General features: G+C 35.0%; 1 protein-coding gene and 1 long non-coding RNA gene across 2 annotated transcripts; one reads left to right on the top strand and one right to left on the bottom strand.

Moving 5' to 3' along the window:
• LOC149796390 (protocadherin-9-like) lies at window positions 1–23473 on the top strand. The gene is made up of 4 exons (XM_089961067.1): window positions 1–76; window positions 6991–10612; window positions 19527–19677; window positions 22708–23473. Exons 2-4 carry the CDS (start codon window positions 7943–7945, stop codon window positions 22902–22904), a joined length of 3018 nt encoding a protein of 1005 aa, XP_089817193.1. The 5' UTR covers window positions 1–76; window positions 6991–7942; the 3' UTR covers window positions 22905–23473.
• LOC149796389 (uncharacterized) lies at window positions 20459–25234 on the bottom strand. Its single transcript, XR_016421674.1, has 3 exons — window positions 25061–25234; window positions 24217–24306; window positions 20459–21813 (listed from the first exon to the last, which is right to left on the bottom strand). It is a non-coding gene; the product is annotated as an uncharacterized LOC149796389 (long non-coding RNA).
• Window positions 25235–26765: the final 1531 nt, after the last annotated feature.

The following is a 26765-nucleotide window of genomic DNA, read 5'->3' as shown; positions in this document are numbered from 1 at the left end:
CTTGGCCTATAACAGGTCTGCTGTTTTTCATAAGGATCTCTGATTTGGTGATATAACTGGAATACACACTTTTTATGTAAGTATTTAAAATACACGTTGACATTATTGTGTCTGTTGTGATATAATGTCCATATTTTCATGTGTTGGTCATTATTAATTTTATGCATCAATTGGTTAATTATATTATTGAAGACAGGTGTTGTCGTTATCGGGATAGATATTGGGGTATTTTTCTGTATCTTTCACATGTGAAAACAAGGATTGCATCTAAACTCACAATTAAATGCAGGTTATTATACCTACACGAAGTCCAAATTGCATTTCTGAACCAAGATCTACAGGGATCCTGTGATGTTATATCGATTTTCGTTATTTAATTACAATAATAGGCAATTTGTAATCATTAGCGAGCAGTGAACTAATTTTTTCTAATAAAATGAAACAGATGACGAAATAATGAATTAAATACTAAATTGATAAATGTAAGAAATCTATTGATAGAATTAATTGTTAGACACAGTCTAATTGACACTTTCGTGTGTGTTATTCGGGCAATGATTGCTAGAATTAATTGTTAGACAGTCTAATTGACACGTTCGTGTGTGTTATTCGGGCAATGATTGCTAGAATTAGTTGTTAGACACAGTCTAATTGACACGTTCGTGTGTGTTATTCGGGCAATGATTGCTAGAATTAATTGTTAGACAGTCTAATTGACACGTTCGTGTGTGTTATTCGGGCAATGATTGCTAGGATTAGTTGTTAGACACAGTCTAATTGACACTTTCGTGTGTGTTATTCGGGCAATGATTGCTAGAATTTATTGTTAGACACAGTCTAATTGACATCTTCGTGTGTGTTATTCGGGCAATGATTGCTAGAATTTATTGTTAGACACAGTCTAATTGACACTTTCGTGTGTGTTATTCGGGCAATGATTGCTAGAATTAATTGTTAGACACAGTCTAATTGACACTTTCGTGTGTGTTATTCGGGCAATGATTGCTAGGATTAGTTGTTAGACACAGTCTAATTGACACTTTCGGTGTGTTATTCGGGCAATGATTGCTAGGATTAGTTGTTAGACACAGTCTAATTGACACTTTCGTGTGTGTTATTCGGGCAATGATTGCTAGGATTAATTGTTAGACACAGTCTAATTGACACTTTCGTGTGTGTTATTCGGGCAATGATTGCTAGAATTAATTGTTAGACACAGTCTAATTGACACTTTCGGTGTGTTATTCGGGCAATGATTTCTAGAATTAATTGTTAGACACAGTCTAATTGACACTTTCGTGTGTGTTATTCGGGCAATGATTGCTAGGATTAATTGTTAGACACAGTCTAATTGACACTTTCGTGTGTGTTATTCGGGCAATGATTGCTAGGATTAATTGTTAGACACAGTCTAATTGACACTTTCGGTGTGTTATTCGGGCAATGATTTCTAGAATTAATTGTTAGACACAGTCTAATTGACACTTTCGTGTGTGTTATTCGGGCAATGATTGCTAGGATTAATTGTTAGACACAGTCTAATTGACACTTTCGTGTGTGTTATTCGGGCAATGATTGCTAGGATTAATTGTTAGACACAGTCTAATTGACACTTTCGTGTGTGTTATTCGGGCAATGATTGCTAGGATTAATTGTTAGACACAGTCTAATTGACACTTTCGTGTGTGTTATTCGGGCAATGATTGCTAGGATTAATTGTTAGACACAGTCTAATTGACACTTTCGTGTGTGTTATTCGGGCAATGATTGCTAGGATTAATTGTTAGACACAGTCTAATTGACACTTTCGTGTGTGTTATTCGGGCAATGATTGCTAGGATTAATTGTTAGACACAGTCTAATTGACACTTTCGAGTGTGTTATTCGGGCAATGATTGCTAGGATTAATTGTTAGACACAGTCTAATTGACACTTTCGTGTGTGTTATTCGGGCAATGATTGCTAGGATTAATTGTTAGACACAGTCTAATTGACACTTTCGTGTGTGTTATTCGGGCAATGATTGCTAGGATTAATTGTTAGACACAGTCTAATTGACACTTTCGTGTGTGTTATTCGGGCAATGATTGCTCATTAATGACTTCGTTCTTTCAAATTATTTCAATACGACTAACAGGTCGCGACTGACCACTGATGAAATCGGAGAGTTTCATTCTGCCACCAGTTAAGATTGCTTCGGTATCCTAAGTGGTTAGAGCGTCCGTCTCGGATGCGGGAGGTCGCGGGTTCGCAACCTGGCCGAATCATACCAAAGACTTATAAAATTGGTACTTGCAGCTTCCTCGCTTGGCGCTCAGTATTAAGAGGTTAGTGTTTGGACTGGTTGGCCTGGTATCATAATATGGTGACTGGGTGGGACATGATGCTACAGGTCTGCGGCATGATGCCCCAGTGTTAGACATCATTATAAACTGCCACACTGCAGACATCGTAGCGATATGACTAAATTATTAAAGCAACGTTAAAAATCACACACACACACACACACACACACACACACACACACACCAGTCAATAAATCGCCAGGTACCATATGATCATATGATGTAGACATAATCCACTTTCTAACAGTACCTTCCGTCCGTAACAAATCAATATACGTTACCTGTATGGTGGCCGTCAATCAGTTTGATAGCTCTTTTGATTGGCAGACGAGCGAGGCTCTGTACCTCAGTGCTCATTGATGCTGATGATACTTGAGACGATGCTTTCAATGCAGTTCACAACAGCCTCTCGGCGGGGTTCTTTTGTACACGTGCACACCTTTTCCAAAGACTTCAGCACGATATTGTATTGTATTACAAATGGGGATGTTTTTTCTGGCTATCAAAGCACTCGGAGTGTTAATAGATTCGGTAAGTCCGATCACATGTTCTTTTCTTTGCAGTAAAGGAGCAATGTGATTTGGGAATTATGCCCGTATTATGGTCCAGTTATTGGATTGTATCAGCTGTTTATATGTAGTCGTGCAGGTGTCAAATTACAATTAAATTTGCATGCCGAGATTGGTTAACTCCTTTTCAGGCCCCTTGTCCAAATAACTGTATAGATTGCGACATCCCGTTAATTTTGCATTTGAACGGAGTTGAAACGAAAATTCATAATGATTGTAAAATATGAGACAATGTAGGCAGAGCTGTACAAAATAATTAGAAAACCTGCTTAGTTTGATTTGATTTTTCAACTCTTTGTCATTAATGCATGTCTGAAGTTTGTGATGGATTTTAAATCAGGACTTTGCTACCTGTGGAGATGGAAGAACTATCATAATTACAGGTGATATGAAAGCAATAAACATAATATAGTAAAACTACATGTTATTGTATATACTTCACATCCTCCAGTAGTCAAAGAAAGATGAGAACCAAACTCAGTTGCCTCTCAAAAGGGCAATGGTCATTTATTTTCAGTGGAAGACATCACATAGTAAATAAACTAGTAAAAAGGCGCTACTTTAGGTAAGGAAAAGTTGGCCATATCGGGAGACTGTGTCTTTAAAAAGAAGCATCTAATAACGGGAATTACCTTTGCAGATATGCTGAAATAAACTTTGAGTGAATCACTTGCAATGTAGGTTGCCTAAGTACATTTTATTACGATAAGTAATATTACAAGAATATAATAGAATTTTAAAAGTAATTGTTGTTGGGAATAAAACCGTCATTGTTTTATGTTATGTATGAAATATCATTAGTACGTGTGGAAAGATAGACTACGCTTTTTCACTGAGAAATATAATTTGATTACTAACTGAAAACTTTAATTTGCATACTGACTGAGGAGTTGTGTACTAAAAAAGGAATTTGCTTTGTATACTAATTGAGGAATTCGATTTGCACCTTAGTTGAGGAATTTAATTGGATTTGTGAAAACCTCTTGACTTTCAGAAAAATATATTAACTAAGCTTTCTGTAAAACAGGGAGAGCGTAAATGTTTCCCATAGCTCTGTCCTGTCTATGAACCCCAGACTATAACAAGCACATTTATGAAAGGTTAGGAAGAACCCTCAATGAAAATGTTTCTTCACACACACACACACACACACACACAGACACACACACACACACACACACACACACACACACTGTTTATTTAAAAAAAATGCGAGGTGCGCCATATCTAACATGTATAAAATGATCCATATTAGCTCATTCCTGTTCGCATACTTTAACATAATTTATAATTCGTGCAAAACAGATATAAAACAAAATATGCCTTAAATACTGTAAGGAACAGCTACATTAACCGACAAGTCCTAAATGTATGTATGTATGTATGTATGTATGTATGTATGTATGTATGTATGTATGTATGTATGTATGTATGTATGTATGAACGTACGTACGTATATGTATGTATGTATGTATGTATGTATGTACGTACGTACGTACGTGTGTATGTATGTATGTATGTATGTATGTATGTATGTATGTATGTATGTATGTATGTATGTATGCATGTATGTATGTATGTATGTATGTATGTATGCATGTGTCGACCTCTCCGGTGGCGTAAGTGGTTAGAGCGTCCGCCTCGGTATTGGAAGATCTCGGGTTAGAACCCCGTCTGAGACATACCAAAGACATATAAAAACGTTACTAGCAGCTGCCTGACTTGGCGTTCATCGATTACTTTTTCGACTGGTTGGCCTGGTTTCAGGCTGTACATGATGCTACAAGTCTGCAGCATGATGTCCCAGTGCTGGACATTAGTATGAACTGCCACAATTCAGACATCCAGGCAATATCAGTGAATTTATTTTAAAGCTACGTTACAAATATAAGTCACACCCCCACCGGCCCACCCCCCCACACATGCTATCCGTAATACCTATTAATATTCCTTTGTATGTCACCAGTAATACCATTTAGTATTCCTTTGTATGTCACCAGTAATACCTTTTAGTATTCCTTTGTATGTCACCACTAATACCTTTTAGTATTCCTTTGTATGTCACCAGTAATACCTTTTAGTATTCCTTTGTATGTCACCACTAATACCATTTAGTATTCCTTTGTATGTCACCAGTAATACCATTTAGCATTCCTTTGTATGTCACCAGTAATACCATTTAGTATTCCTTTGTATGTCACCAGTAATACCTTTTAGTATTCCTTTGTATGTCACCAGTAATACCATTTAGTATTCCTTTGTATGTCACCAGTAATACCATTTAGTATTCCTTTGTATGTCACCAGTAATACCTTTTAGTATTCCTTTGTATGTCACCAGTAATACCATTTAGTATTCCTTTGTATGTCACCAGTAATACCTTTTAGTATTCCTTTGTATGTCACCAGTAATACCATTTAGTATTCCTTTGTATGTCACCAGTAATACCATTTAGTATTCCTTTGTATGTCACCAGTAATACCTTTTAGTATTCCTTTGTATGTCACCAGTAATACCATTTAGTATTCCTTTGTATCTCACCAGCAATACCTTTTAGTATTCCTTTGTATGTCACCAGTAATACCTTTTAGTATTCCTTTGTATGTCACCAGTAATACCTTTTAGTATTCCTTTGTATGTCACCAGTAATACCATTTAGTATTCCTTTGTATGTCACCAGTAATACCTTTTAGTATTCCTTTGTATGTCACCAGTAATACATTTTAGTATTCCTTTGTATGTCACCAGTAATACCATTTAGTATTCCTTTGCATGTCACCAGTAATACCTTTTAGTATTCCTTTGTATATCACCAGTAATACCTTTTAATATTCCTTTTTTTGTTATCCATTAATACCTGTACTATTCATTTGTATGTTACCCGTCATACATGTAGTATTCGTTGTAGGACACACGTTGCTAATTCAGTTCCCATAGCAAACCTATGCAAAAACAATGCTATTAAAAATTCAATAACTTAAAATATCTGAGTGCTCATCATCAAACCTATGTTTATCAGTTCAGATAAAACCTGGATGTCAGCATCTGTGTTGAAGAAAGGATATGAGCCGCTGCATTATCTGAACCTGCACGTGTTTGAACCATGTGCTTTCAATTCCGCACCAAAGAGTCAATTGTTAATTTTAGTAATGTATGTTCCAACTCAAGACAGTTAAAGGGCTGAAATTCCATCAATAAAACAATGTCTCTATTTTTTTTTCTCAGTTACAACTAGGATAAGCTCTCAAAAGATTCTTTTTCCTAAAATATAACTTACATTATTAACAAATCCTGGTCATCCAAAACCCATATATACTCTATTTTAGGTTCACCGATTTCCAGACTGGTTCCCATTTTTCCATAAAATTATTACCGTGTGTCCTGTATGTCATCCGTAATACCTACATTATTTCTTTGTATGTTATCTATAATACCTATACTATTCTTTTGCATGTTACATGTATTAATCCTTCGTATGTTATCCGTAATACCTGTAGTATCTCTTCGTATGTTATCCGTAATACCTGTATTATTCTTTCAAGCAGAGTCTTGTATACTAATACATGCTATTTGTGTGGATTTAAGTTTAATCAGTTTACTTAATTTCAAACTCGTGAAAGAGAAACCATTAAATCTTATTTATTTTTCTTCTCGGAGTCAAATAGTTTTCAATAGTTAGCATATCATTAATTTACCTAATATAATTAAATGTCCTCAGAGTTCTTCGTTTGCTTGAAGAATTCATAATTGATATACACCGTTATGTTTTTACCGCTCCGGTGGCCTAGCGGCATAGAGCGTACGCCTCGGGTGCGGAAGGTCGCGGGTTTGAATCTGTTATACTGCAGCCATCGTAGCGATATGACTCAACAATTGTTAAAGCTATGTTAAAAATCCAAATCTCTCTCTCTCTCTCTCTCTCTCTCTCTCTCTCTCTCTCTCTCTCTCTCTCACACACACACACACACACACGTAATGTTTAATGCCCTTTGTCAGTCATACTTATAATTATTGTTGACACGTTTTAGCCGTTATTTACAAATCGCTGTTGAATGTTCAGAAATAATCTTTTCCAGCCTTTTTGAGATTCATTAAGTATGGAATGAAGACCAAATAAATCAGAGAAAAAACAAGGAAGTAAAGAAAATTGTGAATCCTTACTTTCTTAGGTACAGTGAGGATTGACAGAAAAAATAACAATTTGAGGACAGATTACAATATAAAGTAGCATAGCAGTCCGTTAATAACAATTGAACTCTACAAAGAGTTAACTGATTGGTGTTTGGCAGGGAAAAAACTGATGTCTTCGAGTGGGAATTTGTGCAAGTAAGAAAGGGATAAACGTGGAGTAAAAGGGCGGTAATATAATTCATGTAGTAGCGGGACACAACATTCAAGATATTTATCTCTGCCCCATTAATACTTGCTTAAGCTGCCAAAGTTGTAAGTCGCCAAGGTAACCCCAGATTATCAAGCGGCGTTATGGGACCAAATAAAGTGTGAAGCTGGATTAAAACGAACCACGAATAGCCCCAGGTGGGTGTTTCAGTGTCACCTCAAAGTAAACGGTGACTGAGAAATTCGTTGATGTGCTACTGTCATTTAAAGAAGAAAGTGCCTTTCTTACCATCAGTGATCTGCATTCGAATGGAACAAGCAGTATAGGTTCTCAGTGAACGAAGACTCGAGACATAAAAGAACTGATGGGAAATTCGATGTCATCATGGAACGGGGGTAATTAAACACTTTTGGCAACGAAACTCTCCGTATCATTCCCTAATTAAATAAGTAAATCAAGGGTCTATTAAACATTGTTGGTAGGAAAGTTATGCAGATTAAGCTGAATTTATCTGCAAGAAATAAGAAGATAGATTCCTCCACACAGTCAAATTTGAAGAGAATTCCGATATTTCAGTTCATTGAATGACTATGATGGAATTAGAGAACTGGTGATAGTTCTTCTCGTATAGACAGGTATTAATTGATGTGGGTCATTCTGTGGAAAATTTGTTTGGATCAGGAAGAAATATGGAGGACTGGCCTAGGGTTGTGTTTTTCCTTACTGTGTATTCCATATGTTTGGGAGAGGATGTTGTGTACCATATCCCCGAGGAAGAACCCAACAATTCCTATATAGGTAACATAGCCAATGATTCCAATATTAATTCGGTAATTAGCGAGACCGATTTTAATAATATGAGATTTAACTTTCTCACACAAGGAACTGAGTATACCAAATATTTCCATATTGACGACAAAACTAGCGCTATGTTTACGCAAGCGCGATTAGATCGAGAACAATTATGTCCCTTTCTGACCGTTTGTATATTAGCATTGGAAGTGGCAGTGCAGTCCTCATCCGGCAACTTTTTTAGAACTTTAAAAGTACATATTTATCTTGAGGATATCAACGATCATTCGCCAACCTTTTCAAAAGAGTCATTATCAATGCCCATCTCAGAAGATGTAGTAGTAGGTACTCATTATTCCATTGAAGGAGCGATAGATTTGGATAATAGTGACAAATACTCACTGTACGCATATGAACTCATCCCAAACGATGTGCCATTTTCTATTCAATTTGTGAAAAATTTAGATGGCAGTTCACTGGTAAGATTAAGGGTAACCCAGGCACTGGATAGAGAGAAGCAGGAATTATACGACATGGTTCTTATTGCAAAAGATGGTGGTGACCCTCCGTTGACTGGGAGGTTAATAATAAACGTAACCGTTACAGATGTTAATGATAATTCGCCTCAGTTCACCGCTCCAATGTACAACGTGTCTGTAAATGAAAATGTTGAAAATGGATCGGTGATATTAACAATTGCTGCAACAGATTTAGACGAAGGTGCGAATGGATTGGTACACTTTAGGTTAAGTCCACATCAAATGAATGAAATATTTAAACTGTTCGCGATCGATGAAGAAACGGGAGAAATGAGAGTGATCGGTGAACTTGTTTACACATATAAAAAAGTGTATACAATTATTGTTGAAACTTTTGATTTAAGCGACCGCCCGCTTACAAATCAAACATTGATATATGTCAGTGTTGAAGACAGTGAAAATAATCCACCGAAAATCCATGTGAATACGTTCACCAACTCGGATGACGCCTTTGTGTCAGAACTAGCAAAACCAGGGACTGTTGTTGCACACATTTCTGTGGTGGATCACGATATGGGAAAAGATGGCGAGGTCGTCTGCGTTACTGACAGTGATTCGTTTGAAATCGAACCTCTCCCAGAAAAATATGAGTATACAGTTATCGTAGCCCAGCTGCTAGATCACGAGAGACAGAACACGACTGATGTCACTGTTAACTGTCAAGATAATGGGGACCCACCTTTGATGTCATCTTTAATGTTTGCAGTCGAAATTTTGGACGAAAATGACAACTCTCCACGATTCACGAAGCCATTATACAAAACAAGTATATATGAGAATAACAAGCTTGGTGAATCAATTGTTGCAGTAAAGGCAGAAGATATAGATAGTGGAACTAATGCAGAAATATTGTACAGACTGTCGTCAAATGGTTCGGAATATGTATACATAGAAATGTCTGGAATGATACGTGCCAAAAGGAGCCTTGACAGGGAGGAAACATCTTTGTTAGACTTCTTGGTGTACGCAGTCGATGGGGGATCTCCACAGCTGACTGGTTCCGCTACTGTTAGAATACAGATTTTGGATGAAAATGACGAGAAACCAGTTTTTAACAGGGATTCATACGAATTTTCAATATCAGAAAATCGTCCGTCGGAGACCGTTGTTGGTACGTTATCAGCCTCTGATGGTGACACTGGATCGAATGCAATGATTCTATTTATGATACATTCATTTTACAACCAAAAGGTTCCATTCATTGTATCTCCTGATGGAGTCATACAAACTAATGCACAATTGGACAGGGAGGTAATTGATAACTATGACTTTAACGTAATAGCCACGGATGAGGGGTTTCCAGTGTTGAATAGTAGTGTTCATGTGAAAGTCATTGTAAACGATGAAAATGATAATCCTCCGAAGATATATTTTCCATCGCCAAGCAATGGCACAATACGAGTTCCCCTTATGACTACCCCTTGGACGGTCATCTCTCGTATACAGGCGTCAGATGATGATGAACCCGGGAACGAAAATAGCAGATTGAAATACGAAATTACAAACGACACGAGTCTGTTTAGAATCAGTTCCAATACAGGTGATATTCAAGTTACAGATTTTATCACAGAACAGGAGTATGATTCAGGCACATTCAAAATTCGGATTGTGGTATCAGATCATGGTATTCCAGAAGCACTATCTTCGACAGCCATGCTTAATATTCAGCTATATCCAGAAAATGTTACACAAGCAGTCAAATTTGGAGATGAGGAAGGACAACCACATCTTATAATCGCGGTCACAGTTGGTGTAGCAACCGTGGTATTATCAGGAAGCATTGTGATTATAATCTGTGTCTTTCGGAAGCTTGGCATTAAGAAACAACATCAGCAACTTTACTTTAGTGATGCAAAGCAGAAGAAGGTGTTTGATGAAAGTATGGCGGTGTTTTCGCTGCCATCTGACAATCGTGCACAGGAGGAAAGAAAAAGAAAAGTTGTCAGTTTCTCGCTGGAGGATGATGTGTTTTCTGGTGAAGATCATGTTCAGCATCAGGACAACACCACAGAATACAAAACATTCAAGGTGAGTCATTTATTTGACAAAAACTTTTGTTTTCATAGAAAAGTTATTGGATTCTCTGTCGTCAGTATCTCTATTTTATGAGCAGTTTTTAGGTAATACACAAAAACTCTGTTTGTGTTTGACTATAATTAACTAAGGAAAACTAACGATCTCAAAGTAAAAACTAATATTCTGTGCATTTTGCTATTTATGATTGATAAATGTGTACGAAAGATAAATATCTAATAATCAAAGGACATGCTCACATTCAAATGTTTTTTTTGGGTTATAAGTAAAGCCCTTTTTTGGTATGCCATTCCTGTAGTCCACATTGGGATCTCAGATGTAAAACTTCTGTAATAAATCATTATAGCAAGCCAGTTATAATGAGAACATTAAGAGAGAATACGATCTTTAAATTGTTTTTGTCATTATTGAGATAAGTGTAATTCATGACTACTGTAGCTTGTTATCATTACAATATTCTTTGCATGTCTTCATGCCATCTTGAAACATGCATAAATGACCGGGATTGTTGTATTGAAGCAAAACATTTAAAGTCACATTGTTTACGTCCAGTCAATTTAAACCCAGCAGACTGTGGATAACAGTGACCACTTTGATGGTCAGAGAAATATTACGAACATTTTCTTGCTTCCGGTGTATGATTAAACAGTGACCTCGTGAAAATGCATATTTCGCAGTTAAAGGTAAGTATTCCCTTTATTGATTTAAGGAGTCAGTTTAGAGCTTGTTGGCATTATTTTACTTCTGAAAACTCACCTCTGTCTGCGTAGGTTCGAGTCTCGGGCTCGGCCAATGTGGATATGTGAGAAAGCTTGCCGGTAGCTTCTCGTGGGTCGGTGGTTCTTTCCGGGATTTTTTCACGGGTTCTTCCTCCACCATTAATACTGGCCGCCATGTATAGCCTATCTTGTGCTGAAAAATGGCGTTAAACCCTTTAACAACAACAACAACAACTACTTCTGAAAACAAATACATGATATGCGATTGGCATTAGGATTCATCAGTCATTTAAGAAAGTAACTAGTCAAATAGTGCAGTGTTTTGTTCCATCCATATATATCAGTGTTTAATTGCAATGACAACAAAGGGTTTGTCAGTGCTTAATTACTGTTACGAGTCTATGTTCTTATAAGAAGTAACATAAAACAGTGAAGACAACAAGCTTTGTAATGTTTAACAAATAATTTATTTTCCTAGCCTACAAAGTAAACAAAAATAAGAAAAAAGAACTTTCTGTATTGCGAAATAAATCTAAATTGTAATCCAAGAATTAAAAGACAAATCCCATCAACGAAAAGTTCTAAGCGAATCACAGTTCAAATCCCGATGAAATTCAAGATGGAAGGCGATGATGTCTGTAATAGTCAGCGCTGTAGTAATGTGTCAATAGTCTCTTGTTGAAACACAGAAAATATTATTCCAGTATTTTAATTCCGTATAAATTCTAGGAAATGTCTTTGTCCAAGAATTATCAGAGCACTTTTGTATTTCCAAGGAAAACAATCACTTGAATCCAATAATTTGAAGAAAAATAAAATTCAGCCCAAACTGGTCACAACATAATACAACTTGACGTGTCAGATGTTAAAGCACGACTGATCAACCTTTATCAAAAGCATCAGTTATACGACTAATTAAAACGCAAAACAGATTCCCGGATGGGGGTCAAAAGTTCAGGTAACAATGTTGCATTACAATAGCATGTAAAAGAATAAAACATTTTAAAACTAACAGACTAACAATTAAATTACATATACATACTATTACAATGACAATAACGGGTTTATCAGTGGTTAATTACAATGACAATAACAGGTTTATCAGTGGTTGATTACAATGACAATAAAGGGTTTATCTGGTCAATTACAATGACAATAAAGGGTTTATCTGTGGTTGATTACAATGACAATAAAGGTTTTATCAGTAGTTAATTACAATGACAATAAGGGGTTTATCTGTGGTTAATTACAATGACAATAACGGGTTTATCTGTGGTTGATTACATTGACAATAAAGCGTTTATCTGTGGTTAATTACAATGACAATAAAGGGTTTATCTGTGGTTAATTACAATGAAAATAAAGGCTTCATCAGTGGTTAATTACAATGACGATAAAGGGTTTATCTGTGGTTTATTACATTGGCGATAACGGGTTTGTCTGTGGTTAATTACAGTGGAGATGAAAGGTTTATCAGTGGTTAATTACAATGGCAATAAAGGGTTTATCAGTGGTTAATTACAATAGCAATAAGGGTTTATCTGTGGTTAATTACAATGGCGATAAAGGGTTTATCTGTGGTTAATTACAATGGCGATAAAGGGTTTATATGTGGTTAATTACTATGGCGATAAAGGGTTTATCTGTGGTTAATTACAATGGCTATAAAGGGTTTATCTGTGGTTAATTACAATGGCGATAAAGGGTTTATTTGTGGTTAATTACAATGGCTATAAAGGGTTTATCTGTGGTTAATTACAATGGCGATAAGGGTTTATCTGTGGTTAATTAATATGGCCATAAAGGGTTTATCTGTGGTTAATTACAATGGCCATAAAGGGTTTATCTGTGGTTAATTACAATGGCGATAAAGGGTTTATCTGTGGTTAATTACAATGGCGATAAAGGGTTTATCTGTGGTTAATTGCAATGGCGATAAAGGGTTTGTCTGTGGTTAATTACAATGGCGATAAATGGTTTATCTGTGGTTAATTACAATGGCGATAAAGAGTTTATCAGTGGTTAATTACAATGGCCATAAAGGGTTTATCTGTGGTTAATTACAATGGCGATAAAGGGTTTATCTGTGGTTAATTACAATGACAATAAGGGTTTATCTGTGGTTAATTACAATGGCTATAAAGGGTTTATATGTGGATAATTACTATGGCAATAAAGGGTTTATCTGTGGTTAATTACAATGGCGATAAAGGGTTTATCTGTGGTTAATTACAATGGCGATAAAGGGTTTATCTGTGGTTAATTACAATGGCGATAAATGGTTTATCTGTGGTTAATTACAATGGCCATAAATGGTTTATCTGTGGTTAATTACAATGGCGATAAAGGGTTTATCTGTGGTTAATTACAATGGCGATAAAGGGTTTATCTGTGGTTAATTACAATGGCGATAAAGGGTTTATCTGTGGTTAATTACAATGGCGATAAATGGTTTATCTGTGGTTAATTACAATGGCGATAAAGAGTTTATCAGTGGTTAATTACAATGGCCATAAAGGGTTTATCTGTGGTTAATTACAATGGCGATAAAGGGTTTATCTGTGGTTAATTACAATGACAATAAGGGTTTATCTGTGGTTAATTACAATGGCTATAAAGGGTTTATATGTGGATAATTACTATGGCAATAAATGGTTTATCTGTGGTTAATTACAATGGCGATAAAGGGTTTATCTGTGGTTAATTACAATGGCGATAAAGGGTTTATCTGTGGTTAATTACAATGGCGATAAATGGTTTATCTGTGGTTAATTACAATGGCCATAAATGGTTTATCTGTGGTTAATTACAATGGCCATAAAGGGTTTATCTGTGGTTAATTACAATGGCGATAAAGGGTTTATCTGTGGTTAATTACAATGGCCATAAAGGGTTTATCTGTGGTTAATTACAATGGCGATAAAGGGTTTATCTGTGGTTAATTACAATGGCGATAAAGGGTTTATCTGTGGTTAATTACAATGGCGATAAAGAGTTTATCTGTGATTAATTACAATGGCTATAAAGGGTTTATATGTGGTTAATTACAATGGCGATAAAGGGTTTATCTGTGGTTAATTACAATGGCGATAAAGGGTTTATATGTGTTTAATTACAATGGCGATAAAGGGTTTATTTGGTCATAACCACTCTTTATTACAATATTAACGCCTGAATTTTTTCTGACCCAGAAATTGACGTGATTGAATTTGTAAGATAGGTCTGCAGTGTGTTGCATCTTAATAACGTCATTAGAACATCAAATATTACAAGGTGTGTAGACAACCTCAATTTAGATGAGGTGGAAATCAACTATAATCAACTATCAGCAAGGTATTCAGTGTGTCCAGGCAGTGTTATCTGAACAAGTGACAAAGCAACTCGTTCTTTGAGATTCCTTGTTTGTTCCTTTTGGAAGGTCTCATAATTTAATGATGATAACTGCTACACACATCATAGAGTGGGTCATTCTTTATGCATTGTGTAGTGTAACAGGCAACAAGAATCAATGACAAACACGAGAAATCAGATCAGAGAAAAATTATTATTAAAGCGCTTTAGAGTCTGTATCGTGTACAGATGACAGACAAGAAGACGTGTATTATAGAGTGTATTGGCAAGATGGGTTGACGAAGTCAAAGTAGGACGATTTAGATAAATTCATGTAGACGTATAGTCATGAACAGGGCCAATCGGTCTTCAGGCCATCTTGGAATTACAGGACCTATCGTTCTTAAGGCCATCTTGGAATTACAGAGCCAGTCGGTCTTCACGTCATCTTGGTAATTACAGGGCCAGTCGGTCTTCACGTCATCTTGGTAATTACAGGGCCAGTCGGTCTTCAGTCCATCTTGGAATTACAGGGCCTATCGGTCTTCAGTCCATCTTGGAATTACAGGACCAGTCGGTCTTCAGGCCGTTTTGGAATTACGGGACCCATCGGTCTTTAAACCATTTTAGAATTTCAGGGCCAATCGGTCTTCAGACCAACTTGGCATTATAGGTCATATTGGTCTTCAGGTCATCTTGGAATTACATGGTCAACTGGTCTTCAGACCATCTTGGAATTACAGGTCATATCGGTCTTCAGGTCATCTTGGAATTACAGGGCCAATCGGTCTTTAGGCCAACTTGGAATTACATGGTCAACTTGTCTTCAGACCGCTTTCAAATATACATAATTATTATTGATAGGAGTCTTAAATGCACTAATCACCTACCTCTCATGGATTAGCAATGCAATCCACTTCCACACACACACACACACACACACACACACACATCTTTTCAGTCTCGTTGAAAACCATTCTGCTTAACATTGGAAAGAAGTAACCTTGATCATGAGAAAGAGCTATGACAAGAAATATACCTTAATATCTTTGAGTAATACGTCGTAACCATTTATGTTCACAGTCCGATATCTATGGAAATGCCCTGTGATTTTCACATTCCAGTATCCAAGGCAAGGCTTTGTGATTTTCACAGTCCAGTATCAAAGGCAAGGCTTTGTGATTTTCACATTCCAGTATCCAAGGCAAGGCTTTGTGATTTTCACAGTCCAGGATCTAAGGAAAGGCTGTGTGACTTGTTTTTAGGTTTTATTCAATTCCAACAACATCCCTGGTCGCCAAAGTGTGCATGTTCTTAGAACATTCATAGTTTGTAGTGACCTGCGGTCTGAAATTGAGTAACAATGAGTCAGTTGTGAATATTAGCTCCTCTGAATTGGCCAATTTTCATATAAATTAAATTAATTAATATAGGTGTTCCAATATAAGTTTTCACTGCGTCTTCTGAAACATGTGACATGGTTATCTATACTACGATTCCTCTTCTAATGAATAAAGATAGAAAGAAGCCAAGATTACATAAGAACACCTGATAATAATGTCTAAAATATGTTATTATAGCCATAAAAAGAGAGGAATTATAATTTTCTGCAACATTTGTACGAAATTAGGTAGTCCTCCACCCAGCTCCGTTTTTGTTCATTATCATCGGTTTTTACATGGTAAAAGCTTATTTCAATATATTGATCTCTAATCAGGTTGTTCTTTAGAGCGACAAACTTTCTAATATGCAATTTCCAGCCCTAATAAAAATTCAGCCGAACAAACGATTTTCTCTACAGTGTCACAAGAAAAGAATTAACTGATATGTATCTGTCTGCTTTGAATCAAATTACAATCAACCGGATTCTTTCAAATAGAAGAATCTCTATTACCGATCAAGCATACATATAGGTTGTAACGGTAAAATTATCGTTGGAAGTAGTTTTGTTACCTTACTCAAACTAAGGTTCAACCACCGTAACCAGGAGCAAGCATTATCATGAAATCATCAGGTTAATAACTGAAATTAGAATGTAGTGTCGTAATTATCAATGACGAAATCTGGCATTCGAATTATACGTATATATAGGGAAAGTCTGTGTTAAAAGAGATACTTCGCTGTTTTCAAAACCTTACAATCGTTATGATTACTTGGTAACTTTGTGTGTGTATGTCTGTGTGCGTTACATTTAGAATGTTTGTATACATACTCAGTTCTTTGACTTCTCCTATTGTATGCATGTTTGTATATATGCTCAATTCTTTGGCTTTTCCTATTGTATGTATGTGTGTATATATACTCAATTCTTTGGCTTTTCCTATTGTATGTATGTGTGTATACATACTCAATTCTTTGGCTTTTCCTATTGTATGTATGTGTGTATATATACTCAATTCTTTGGCTTTTCCTGCTGTATGTATGTGTGTATATATACTCAATTCTTTGGCTTCTCCTACTGTATGTATGTTTGTATATATACTCAATTCTTTGGCTTCTCCTATTGTATGGATGTTTGTATATATACTCAATTTTTTGGCTTTTCCTATTGTATGTATGTTTGTATATATACTCAGTTCTTTGGCTTCTCCTATTCTATGTATGTTTGTATATATACTCAATTTTTTGGCTTTTCCTATTGTATGTATGTTTGTATATATACTCAGTTCTTTGACTTCTATTGTATGTATGTTTGTATATATACTCAGTTCTTTGGCTTGTCCTATTGTATGCATGTTTGTATATATGCTCAGTTCTTTGGCTTTTCATATTGTATGTATGTTTGTACATATACTCAATTCTTTGGCTTTTCCTATTGTATGTATGTTTGTATATATACTCAATTCTTTGGTTTTTCCTATTGTATGTATGTTTGTATATATGCTCAATTATTTGGCTTGTCCTATTGTATGTATGTTTGTATATATACTCAGTTCTTTGGCTTTTCCTATTGTATGTATGTGTGTATACATACTCAATTCTTTGGCTTGTCCTATTGTATGCATGTGTGTATACATACTCAGTTCTTTGGCTTTTCCTATTGTATGTATCTTTGTATATATACTCAATTCTTTGGCTTTTCCTCTTGTATGTATGTTTGTATATATACTCAATTCTTTGGCTTTTCCTATTGTATGCATGTGTGTATATATACTCAATTCTTTGGCTTTTCCTATTGTATGTATGTGTGTATATATACTCAATTTTTTGGATTTTCCTGCTGTATGTATGTTTGTATATATACTCAATTCTTTGGCTTTTCCTCTTGTATGTATGTGTGTATATATACTCAGTTCTTTGGCTTGTCCTGTTGTATGTATGTTTGTATATATGCTCAGTTCTTTGGCTTTTCCTATTGTATGTATGTTTGTACAAATACTCAGTTCTTTGGCTTGTCCTATTGTATGTATGTTTGTACATATACTCAATTCTTTGGCTTTTCCTATTGTATGTATTCCGTTCTTGTTATTTTGAAGCATATACTGGATTATTTCTTTGCAATGATTTTGATCATTCTATGCAGTTCTTTGATTATCATGTTTTGTCATAACTATGCTGCCAAGCAATCCAACTATGCTGCCAAGCGATCCAACTATGCTTCCAAGCAATCCAAATATGCTGCCAAGCAATCCAACCTTATAATAATCAACTCCAACGACATCTATCCTTAACATCATGAAATGTAAATTCATGGCTTTTATGTCATTAATCCTCATAAATGTTGGCTCAAACGACTGATCTCAGAGTTGTTGATGGACAAAGCAGGTGTTACCTTTTTGCTCTCCCAGCATCCTCGAGGAATTCACTCAGTACACAGGTGTTCGCATTAAAAACATCACTTTTTCTTTGAATGTGCTGAAAGTTGTATGCGGTCAGAATGGAATTCATATGCCAAAGATCTATATAAACATGGTATAATTGTGCAAATGGAGTACTTAAAATCTATGAATACAAAGTATGCAGATGAAATAAAATCGGTGGCTATTAAATTACATTAATGACCAACAAAAGGCAGATTAATGGTCATTGTTACTGGTCTTATTGACTGGATATTAGGTTAGATTTTTTTGTTGCTTTGTAAGTGAATTCTTATAATAATGTATATGAGCAACATGAACCAGATTAATTTTTTTTTCTGTTGTGGAAACTGGCAAGAAATTTTACAACTATGTCTACTAACATTTTGCATGATTCATATACGTTTCATGTAGGAATCAGTATTCATATAATTTTCATGTAGGAATTAGCATTCATATACTTTTCATGTAGGAATTATTATTCATATACTTTTCATGTAGGAATTATTATCCATATACTTTTCATGTAGGAATTATTATCCATATACTTTTCATGTAGGAATTAGTATTCATATACTTTTCATGTAGGAATTAATTTCACATACTTTTCATGTAGGAATTATTATGCATATACTTTTCATGTAGGAATTAATATTTCTTAATGACAATATAAATACGTAGTAACTATTTCAAAATTGTTGCGGCGTTTAAGTGCATATGTGCACGTATCGCATTGTGTTATCTATTCGGAGATAACATTTTTATATGAAATATTCGAATGAATTTCTGGTGCATATATTTTATTCTTTCAGCCAAAATAATTTTTGCTGCTTTTATATCTAATGTTTCAGACCCAACTTTTGTATTCTCATTAATATCAGCTATCTTTACTAAAGAATAATACATCCATTTTGGAGCGCTCCTACAAAAACTAGTTTTGGTTACATTTTGTTTGTTTGTGTTCATCGAATCTAAAGATTATTCAAAATGTAATAATTTTGCCCTTTGACCTCTTAGAGCTTCAACACCTCTATTTACAACATTTTGTTTCATGATTTTCAGCCCACCATCGGCCTGTCTTTCTCAAAACCTATCGGTGAATCCAGCAGGGAAAGAAATACTGGGACAAAGGACGGTGGTCGAGGAATGAGTGAGAGAGTGAATCACATAAACAGTTTCAGAAACTGCTCATCCCCCAGACTTGAAAAGAGAGGTAAAGTTGAAGATGAGTGATGGAGAATGTCGTAGCTTCCACTATTTGCTAAACATTGTGCTTTGTGATTGTTCAAGGAATCTAAACTGACGAATGACCAACTCCCACCAACTGTACATCACTTACACTGCGTGTGTGTATGTGTGTGTGTGCCCGCGTGTGCGAATGTATGTCTTACTGTTAAATATGTACTAGTTTTTGTTAATGAGGTAATTTAAATATTTAGGTACCTCCATCTATTTTTAGTTATCTTTCTTTTCATTCTTTTTGTTGTTTCCTTTAAAGTCTCTGAATTAAATATGTGCTACGACTCTATGGTCTTAAACTAAGTAATAGAACCAAGCGAAACTAATAAGTTTATAACATTTACACAAACATTTTTTCCCCTAGAATACAAAAGTGAAACTTTAAGAGCAACTTAATGAATTGTGAATTGACCCGAAATAATCATAAATGTTCAATCACAGTCCAAAGTATGGAATGTTCTGAATTAATTATAATAATGAATATTCTAAGGTACCTGTAGTATTGAATGTGATGATGTGCAGATAGTCTTGATGTATCACAATGATATAATCTAGAATGTCTTTGCATGAATTAAAATTAATCCCAAAGTAATGTTTTAGTCCAAAACGTCAATGAGCACTTTGTAATTTCAGTGAATAATTTAAATAAATTATTCCACTAAAGTGCTATCTGAACCAAAATTTACAAAAAACTGATAATAAATTCCCAAGCACGGAATGTAACAGTAATGAAGATTTTGCTTACAAAACATATATATGCTAATCTCACTTTACTTAATACACAATATAATTTTCCAGGGAAAAACCCAGGCCGTAAACTAAATTCGAATTGAACATCTATAAAAAATGACAAAAGTCAGGTAGGCCAAAACTATAACCTCAGTCACAGACAATTGTCAAGTACACAATATAATTGACCTTACGATTTAAATACAGAAGTGATTTTCAATCTGCGGTTTGTGTAAAAAGAGTTGCAAAGATTCACATCCTTGATACAGTTATATGTCTGAAGCAAAGAAATCCCATCCTTGGTACAATTATATGTCTGGAGCAAAGAAATTCCATCCTTGGTATAGTTATAATTATATGTCTGGAGCAAAGAAATCCCATCCTTGGTACAGTTATATGTCTAGAGCAAAGAAATCCCATCCTTGGTACAATTATATGTCTGGAGCAAAGAAATCCCATCCTTGGTACAGTTATATGTCTGAAGCAAAGAAATCCCATCCTTGGTACAGTTGTATGTCTGGAGCAAAGAAATTCCATCCTTGGTATAGTTATAATTATATGTCTGGAGCAAAGAAATCCCATCCTTGGTACAGTTATATGTCTGAAGCAAAGAAATCCCATCCTTGGTACAATTATATGTCTGGAGCAAAGAAATTCCATCCTTGGTACAGTTATAATTATATGTCTGGAGCAAAGAAATCCCATCCTTGGTACAGTTATATGTCTGTCACAAAGAAATCCCATCCTTGGTACAGTTATATGTCTGTCACAAAGAAATCCCATCCTTGGTACAGTTATATGTCTGTCACAAAGAAATCCCATCCTTGGTACAGTTATATGTCTGGAGCAAGGAAATCCCATCCTTGGTGCATTTATATATCTCTCACAAAAAATCAAATTTTTGGTACAGTTATATGTGTGGGACAAAGAAAAGCCCGTCCTTGGTACAGTTATATGACTGGGACAAAGAAAATCTCATCAATGGTTCAGTTATATGTCGAGGACAAAGATCCCTATCCTTGGTAAAGATATATGTCTGGGATAAAGAAACCACATCCTTAAAGCAGGCACATAGCTTGGTATAAAATCCTTTGTATACGTATATGCCTGGGATAAAGAAATTCCCGTCCTTGATACAGCTATATGTATGGAACAATAAAGCCACATACTTGTTACAATCACATATCCGGGGCAAAGATCCCTAACCTTAGTAAAGTTATGCCTCTGGGACAGAGAAACCCCATCCTTTCTTACAGTTATATATTTGGGACAAAAAGTAAGTCCATCCTTGGTAAAGTTTTATGTCTGGAACAAAGAATCACACCTTTGGTACAGTTACATATCTGGGACAAAGATCCCCATCCATGGTACTGTTCAATGTCTGGAAGAAAAATCACCATCATTGGTACAGTTATATGTCTGGAACAAAGAGTCACATATTTAGTACAGTTACATGTCTGGGACAAAGACCCTCCATCCATGTTATAGTTATACGTCTGGAACAAAAGAAACCGAAACAAAATGTACAAAGAAACATAGTTTAACATGTTTCTGTCACTTGCGATACTCTTATGGAGTATCTACCCGGAAATGTGTACTATTTAGTTTTACTGAAATAATAATTTCCCAGACAGCATGAAGATTTTCTAAGCATTATGTATGGTAAAGTTTAGTTCCTTGTTTTCGTGTTTTTCTCTTCGGCAATATTTTGAGAAGATATTCGTTGATGTTATAGTAACTATGGTATTATTAAGAAGATTTTTCTCGTCTCTGTTAACACTCGAAGTCGGTTAATCCTACTTTACTTTTACACCGTTTCAATAGCTAATGCTAACATTGTTGTTTGATTTACTACGAGCGATATCATTATTTGTAGTCTGATGTTTTAATTACTCATTTTATTAAAAAGGTTTCCGATTTTTCACCTTTCTGGCTTAATTTAGACAGTACATGCAATAAACTGTATTTGTATCCGTTCTTGTTTGAAATTCTTTATATAGGAACAGATTTTCATCACTTAGTTTTAATGTATCATGAATTAGTTTTAATGTATCATGAATTAACTTTAATGTATCATGAATTAGTTCTAATGCATCATCATAAACTGTGAGTATCAAAATACGGTTAGTCAACTAAAAATATCATAGGTTTCAATTTCATGCACATCATTTGTTTTGTATTTCATAGCAAGTTCCTGTCTCTCTTTTTCATTCTCTCTTGTCTCTCAAATAACTTTAAACGACGTTTGACTTATAAAGTATGTTTTCTTTTTCAGTCAATTCTCCAAAATTTCAACAGGAAATAATTCCATTTTCATTCAAAAAAGCCTTAAATACACATGGTCACCTGTTTGAAGAAGCACGCACTCCCCTGAAATTAGTGTTCGTACATTCGGACTCTGGAATCCATAGCGATGGCAGTTCACATGAAAGTGATCCCCAGGAGTATATATCCAAGGATGTTGTAGTGTGATATAGGGATGTACTCGTTTAATGTGTACACATCATCCAGTTCATATGAACACTTCATAAAAGTGTTTGTGAACACTTCCTGCGCTGTACAGGAACAATTTATTCATTGTTTTGAACACTTAATAAATTATAGGTAAATTGCGTACGTACACTTCATACATTGTATACGTACACTTCATACATTGTATACGTACACTTCATACATTGTATATGTACACTTCATACATTGTATACGTACACTTCATACATTGTATACGTCCACTTCATGCTTTGCATATGAACACTTGATACATTATTTATGGAAACTTCACACATTGTGTATGAATACTTCACAGATTGTATATGAACATTTCATAAATCGTATATGAGCACTTCCTAGATTGTATGTACATACTGTATTCATTGTTTTTAAACACTACACCACACACACACACACACACACACACACACACACACACACACACACAATATATGTGGTATTCATAATGTAAATGAAATTACTGACAATCAGAGCATGTTTGAGAAGAGTTATGCAGTGTTGATACAGGACAAATACATTTGTTTCCAATCTGTCATGTTTCTTTTTTTCCCCAAGATGTTTGCCATTTCTAAATATCGTGAAGGGAGCCAATGCCAATATGTTTGCCATTTCTAAATGTCGTGAAGGGAGCAAATGCCAAGATGTTTGCAATTTCTAAATATCGTGAAGGGAGCCAATGCCAATATGTTTGCCATTTCTAAATATCGTGAAGGGAGCCAATGCCAAGATGTTTGCCATTTCTAAATGTCGTGAAGGGAGCCAATGCCAAGATGTTTGCAATTTCTAAATATCGTGAAGGGAGCCAATGCCAAGATGTTTGCCATTTCTAAATGTCGTGAAGGGAGCCAATGATAATGATACGTGATAATGGTGGTTATCCTTATCTAGAGGATGGTCGACTTCGGTTTTATTGCCCGGATAGAGTAAATAATAAAATAAAATATATGAAATGTATAGATGGAATAAATTGAGATCTGAGCAGAGATATATTATTCAATAACACGAATCCAAGTATGCACAATGTAACGATTAAATCAATTACATAAAACAAATGAAATTGAACATGACATTTAAATGATACAGTTCATTTAGAAATAATTACCAAGTTTATAGAAAATACAATTAACCGTTCTTATACCGATACGACACATTTCATCATCAAATCGAGCGAGTGATCGAACTCAATTTTCCACCATGCCAGCAGAACTTGGTTGCTTGCCGATCCTCCAAATTCCACGGTGGTTACAAGATAGAATTGATTTAATCCCTTTACCTTTCTCTGTCTCTCTCCAGCCTCTTTCGGGACATCAACCGTAATTTGGTTGTCACCTCTCTGTCCTCTCCAGATGGTGCATATATGCAGCTATTTCCCATTTAAAATAAATAAATAAATAAATAAATAAATAAATAAATAAATAAATAAATAAATAAATAAATAAATAATTGTCAGGCATTTACTTCTGATATAGAACATTAGCCCCTTTCTCTTTACGCCAGATATTGTCATATGGTAATTCAATAGAAACTAAGCCTAATATGGGTCATTTGGCAGCCTGACAACTGATACACATCCCCTAGTACAGAAGATTAATGTATCTCCCTAAAGGGACATTTTGTATCCCAAATTAACGTGTCTCCCTAAAGGGATATTTATCATCCCTAACTGTAACCTAAAACAGACATATAAAAATACCTACGTCCACGTTAACAACAAATAATTAACTTGATTAATTGTTGGCGGCAGGCGCTCGATTGTTCGATTAAAAGAATTCTCATCTTTATTATACAAATGGATTATTGAAATTCACTTCATGTGTTAACTACAATATTTGCTAACTAACTATTCATTGGCATATAACTATCAATTCATAGCCCACCTAATTTGCATTACATATAAACGACTAAATTCAACAATTATCACAAGATTCTTTTCAAGATAATAATTTATGTAATTCTTAGAATAAATGCGTCTTATAACATTCAAGACAAATGAAAGCACATAATTATCTTCTGAACTCATATCGAAGGAAAATTTATGACTTTAAGACAAATAAAATTCAAAGAAATAATTATCAACTCATATCAAACAACAAATTACATGTGATCGAGACAAATACCTTATGCTTTCAAGACTCGCTGGTTTCTATCGTAGTAGAATGTCTCTGTACTTTTAAGGTTCCGTGTCCGTCACACTTCCAGACAGCAGTCCCTTTGCAAAATTTATTGAACGAGAGAATACTTGCAATTCACTCGGAATTAAGAACGTTTTGCCTTCCCAAAGAAACTTTGACTAATCTGTGATAGAGAATACCTTAAAACATTGAATTTCGTCTCGGAAACACACACACACACACACACACATACATACATACGGACTATAGTCATATGTCTGTGATATATATATATATATATATATATATATATATATATATATATATATATATATATATATATATATATATATATATATATATATATATATATATATATATATATATCTTCTTATTTGAGAAACTGTTCAGTTCATAGAGATGATTAAAGATTATATAAACAAGACTAAATTAGATCAAAATACATAGTTGCAACGTTTCTAGGAGACTCGTTATACCTATCAATAATAAATGAAGAAAATAGAATGCAATAAGTATGCAATAGAATGGGGATAGGGTTAGATAATGTGCACAGGGACATGTTTGAATGTGAATACGATATGAAATACAAATGCAATACGAAAGCAATAAAATGGAATAAGAACTCAGTAGAATAAACACGAACGCAATAGAATGTAATACGAACGTAAAATAAAACAATAATAACTTAATATAATGCAATAGCGTGTCAAAGAAAATTGAAGAGCTAAGCAAGTATGTATATCAAACTTGCAGTTTCATAAGTTCATTGTTAATTGGTGGATTCTACATTAAGTAAGTTCCCATATCTCCGAATCTTAGTATAACCTACTGATCTTTACAGCTTGGAGTTGAATACCTTCTCCCGTTCATTATCGTCTTTATTCTCTTTCCTTTTTCCTGTTTTCAGCCTGGTCGAACTTTATGGGAGATTTACGAGAACCCCAGACTATTTGTTAAAGTTCTAGTCTTGTAATTAAAGCGTTCGAATGGATAATTGTTACCCATTCATACGGTTTGATCATTAGTCACTTTTAACATATTGGCTTATATGGTCATTTTATTCGTGCATTTGTATCACAACTTCTGTAAAGATCATTTCTGGAATCCTTTGCTTAACTTTGAGTGGGTACTAAACATACAAACCCTAGAATTATGGTGATGACGACGTTAGACCGGATGTTCAGTGTCAAACAAAAGGTTTGTGCCAAATGGTACAGACAATAGAGTGAACTTATGTAATTGTTAAGGTCTATCGTAACATCTAAAAAACAGGATCACTGTGGAGATAGTTCAACGTGGCAAATATCGGCAAAGTTTATATGATGACAACATATTTGAAATATCAGAACCTTTCGTTATCCAGGATGAAACGTGATCTGCTGATAGAGAGACGGTGAATGCAATAGGAATAGGAAATACAGAGACAGTGAATTTAATAAGAAATATAGAAACAGTGAAAGGAATAGGAAATACAGAGACTGAAAGGAATAGGAAATACAGAGACAGTGGAAGGAATAGGAAACATAGACAGTGGAAGGAATAGGAAATACAGAGACAGTGGAAGGAACAGGAACACAGAGAGCCAGTGAAAGGAATAGGAAATAGAGAGACAGTTGAAGGAACAGGAAGCAGAGAGCCAGTGAAAGGAATAGGAAATACAGATACAGTGGAGGGAATAGGAAATACAGAG

Source organism: Sinohyriopsis cumingii, chromosome 6 (assembly GCF_028554795.1).
Source record: "Sinohyriopsis cumingii isolate HCF-2022 chromosome 6, ASM2855479v2, whole genome shotgun sequence".
In the NCBI taxonomy this organism is placed as follows: Eukaryota; Metazoa; Mollusca; class Bivalvia; order Unionida; family Unionidae; genus Sinohyriopsis; species Sinohyriopsis cumingii.
This window is presented reverse-complemented; position numbering and strand designations above follow the sequence as displayed.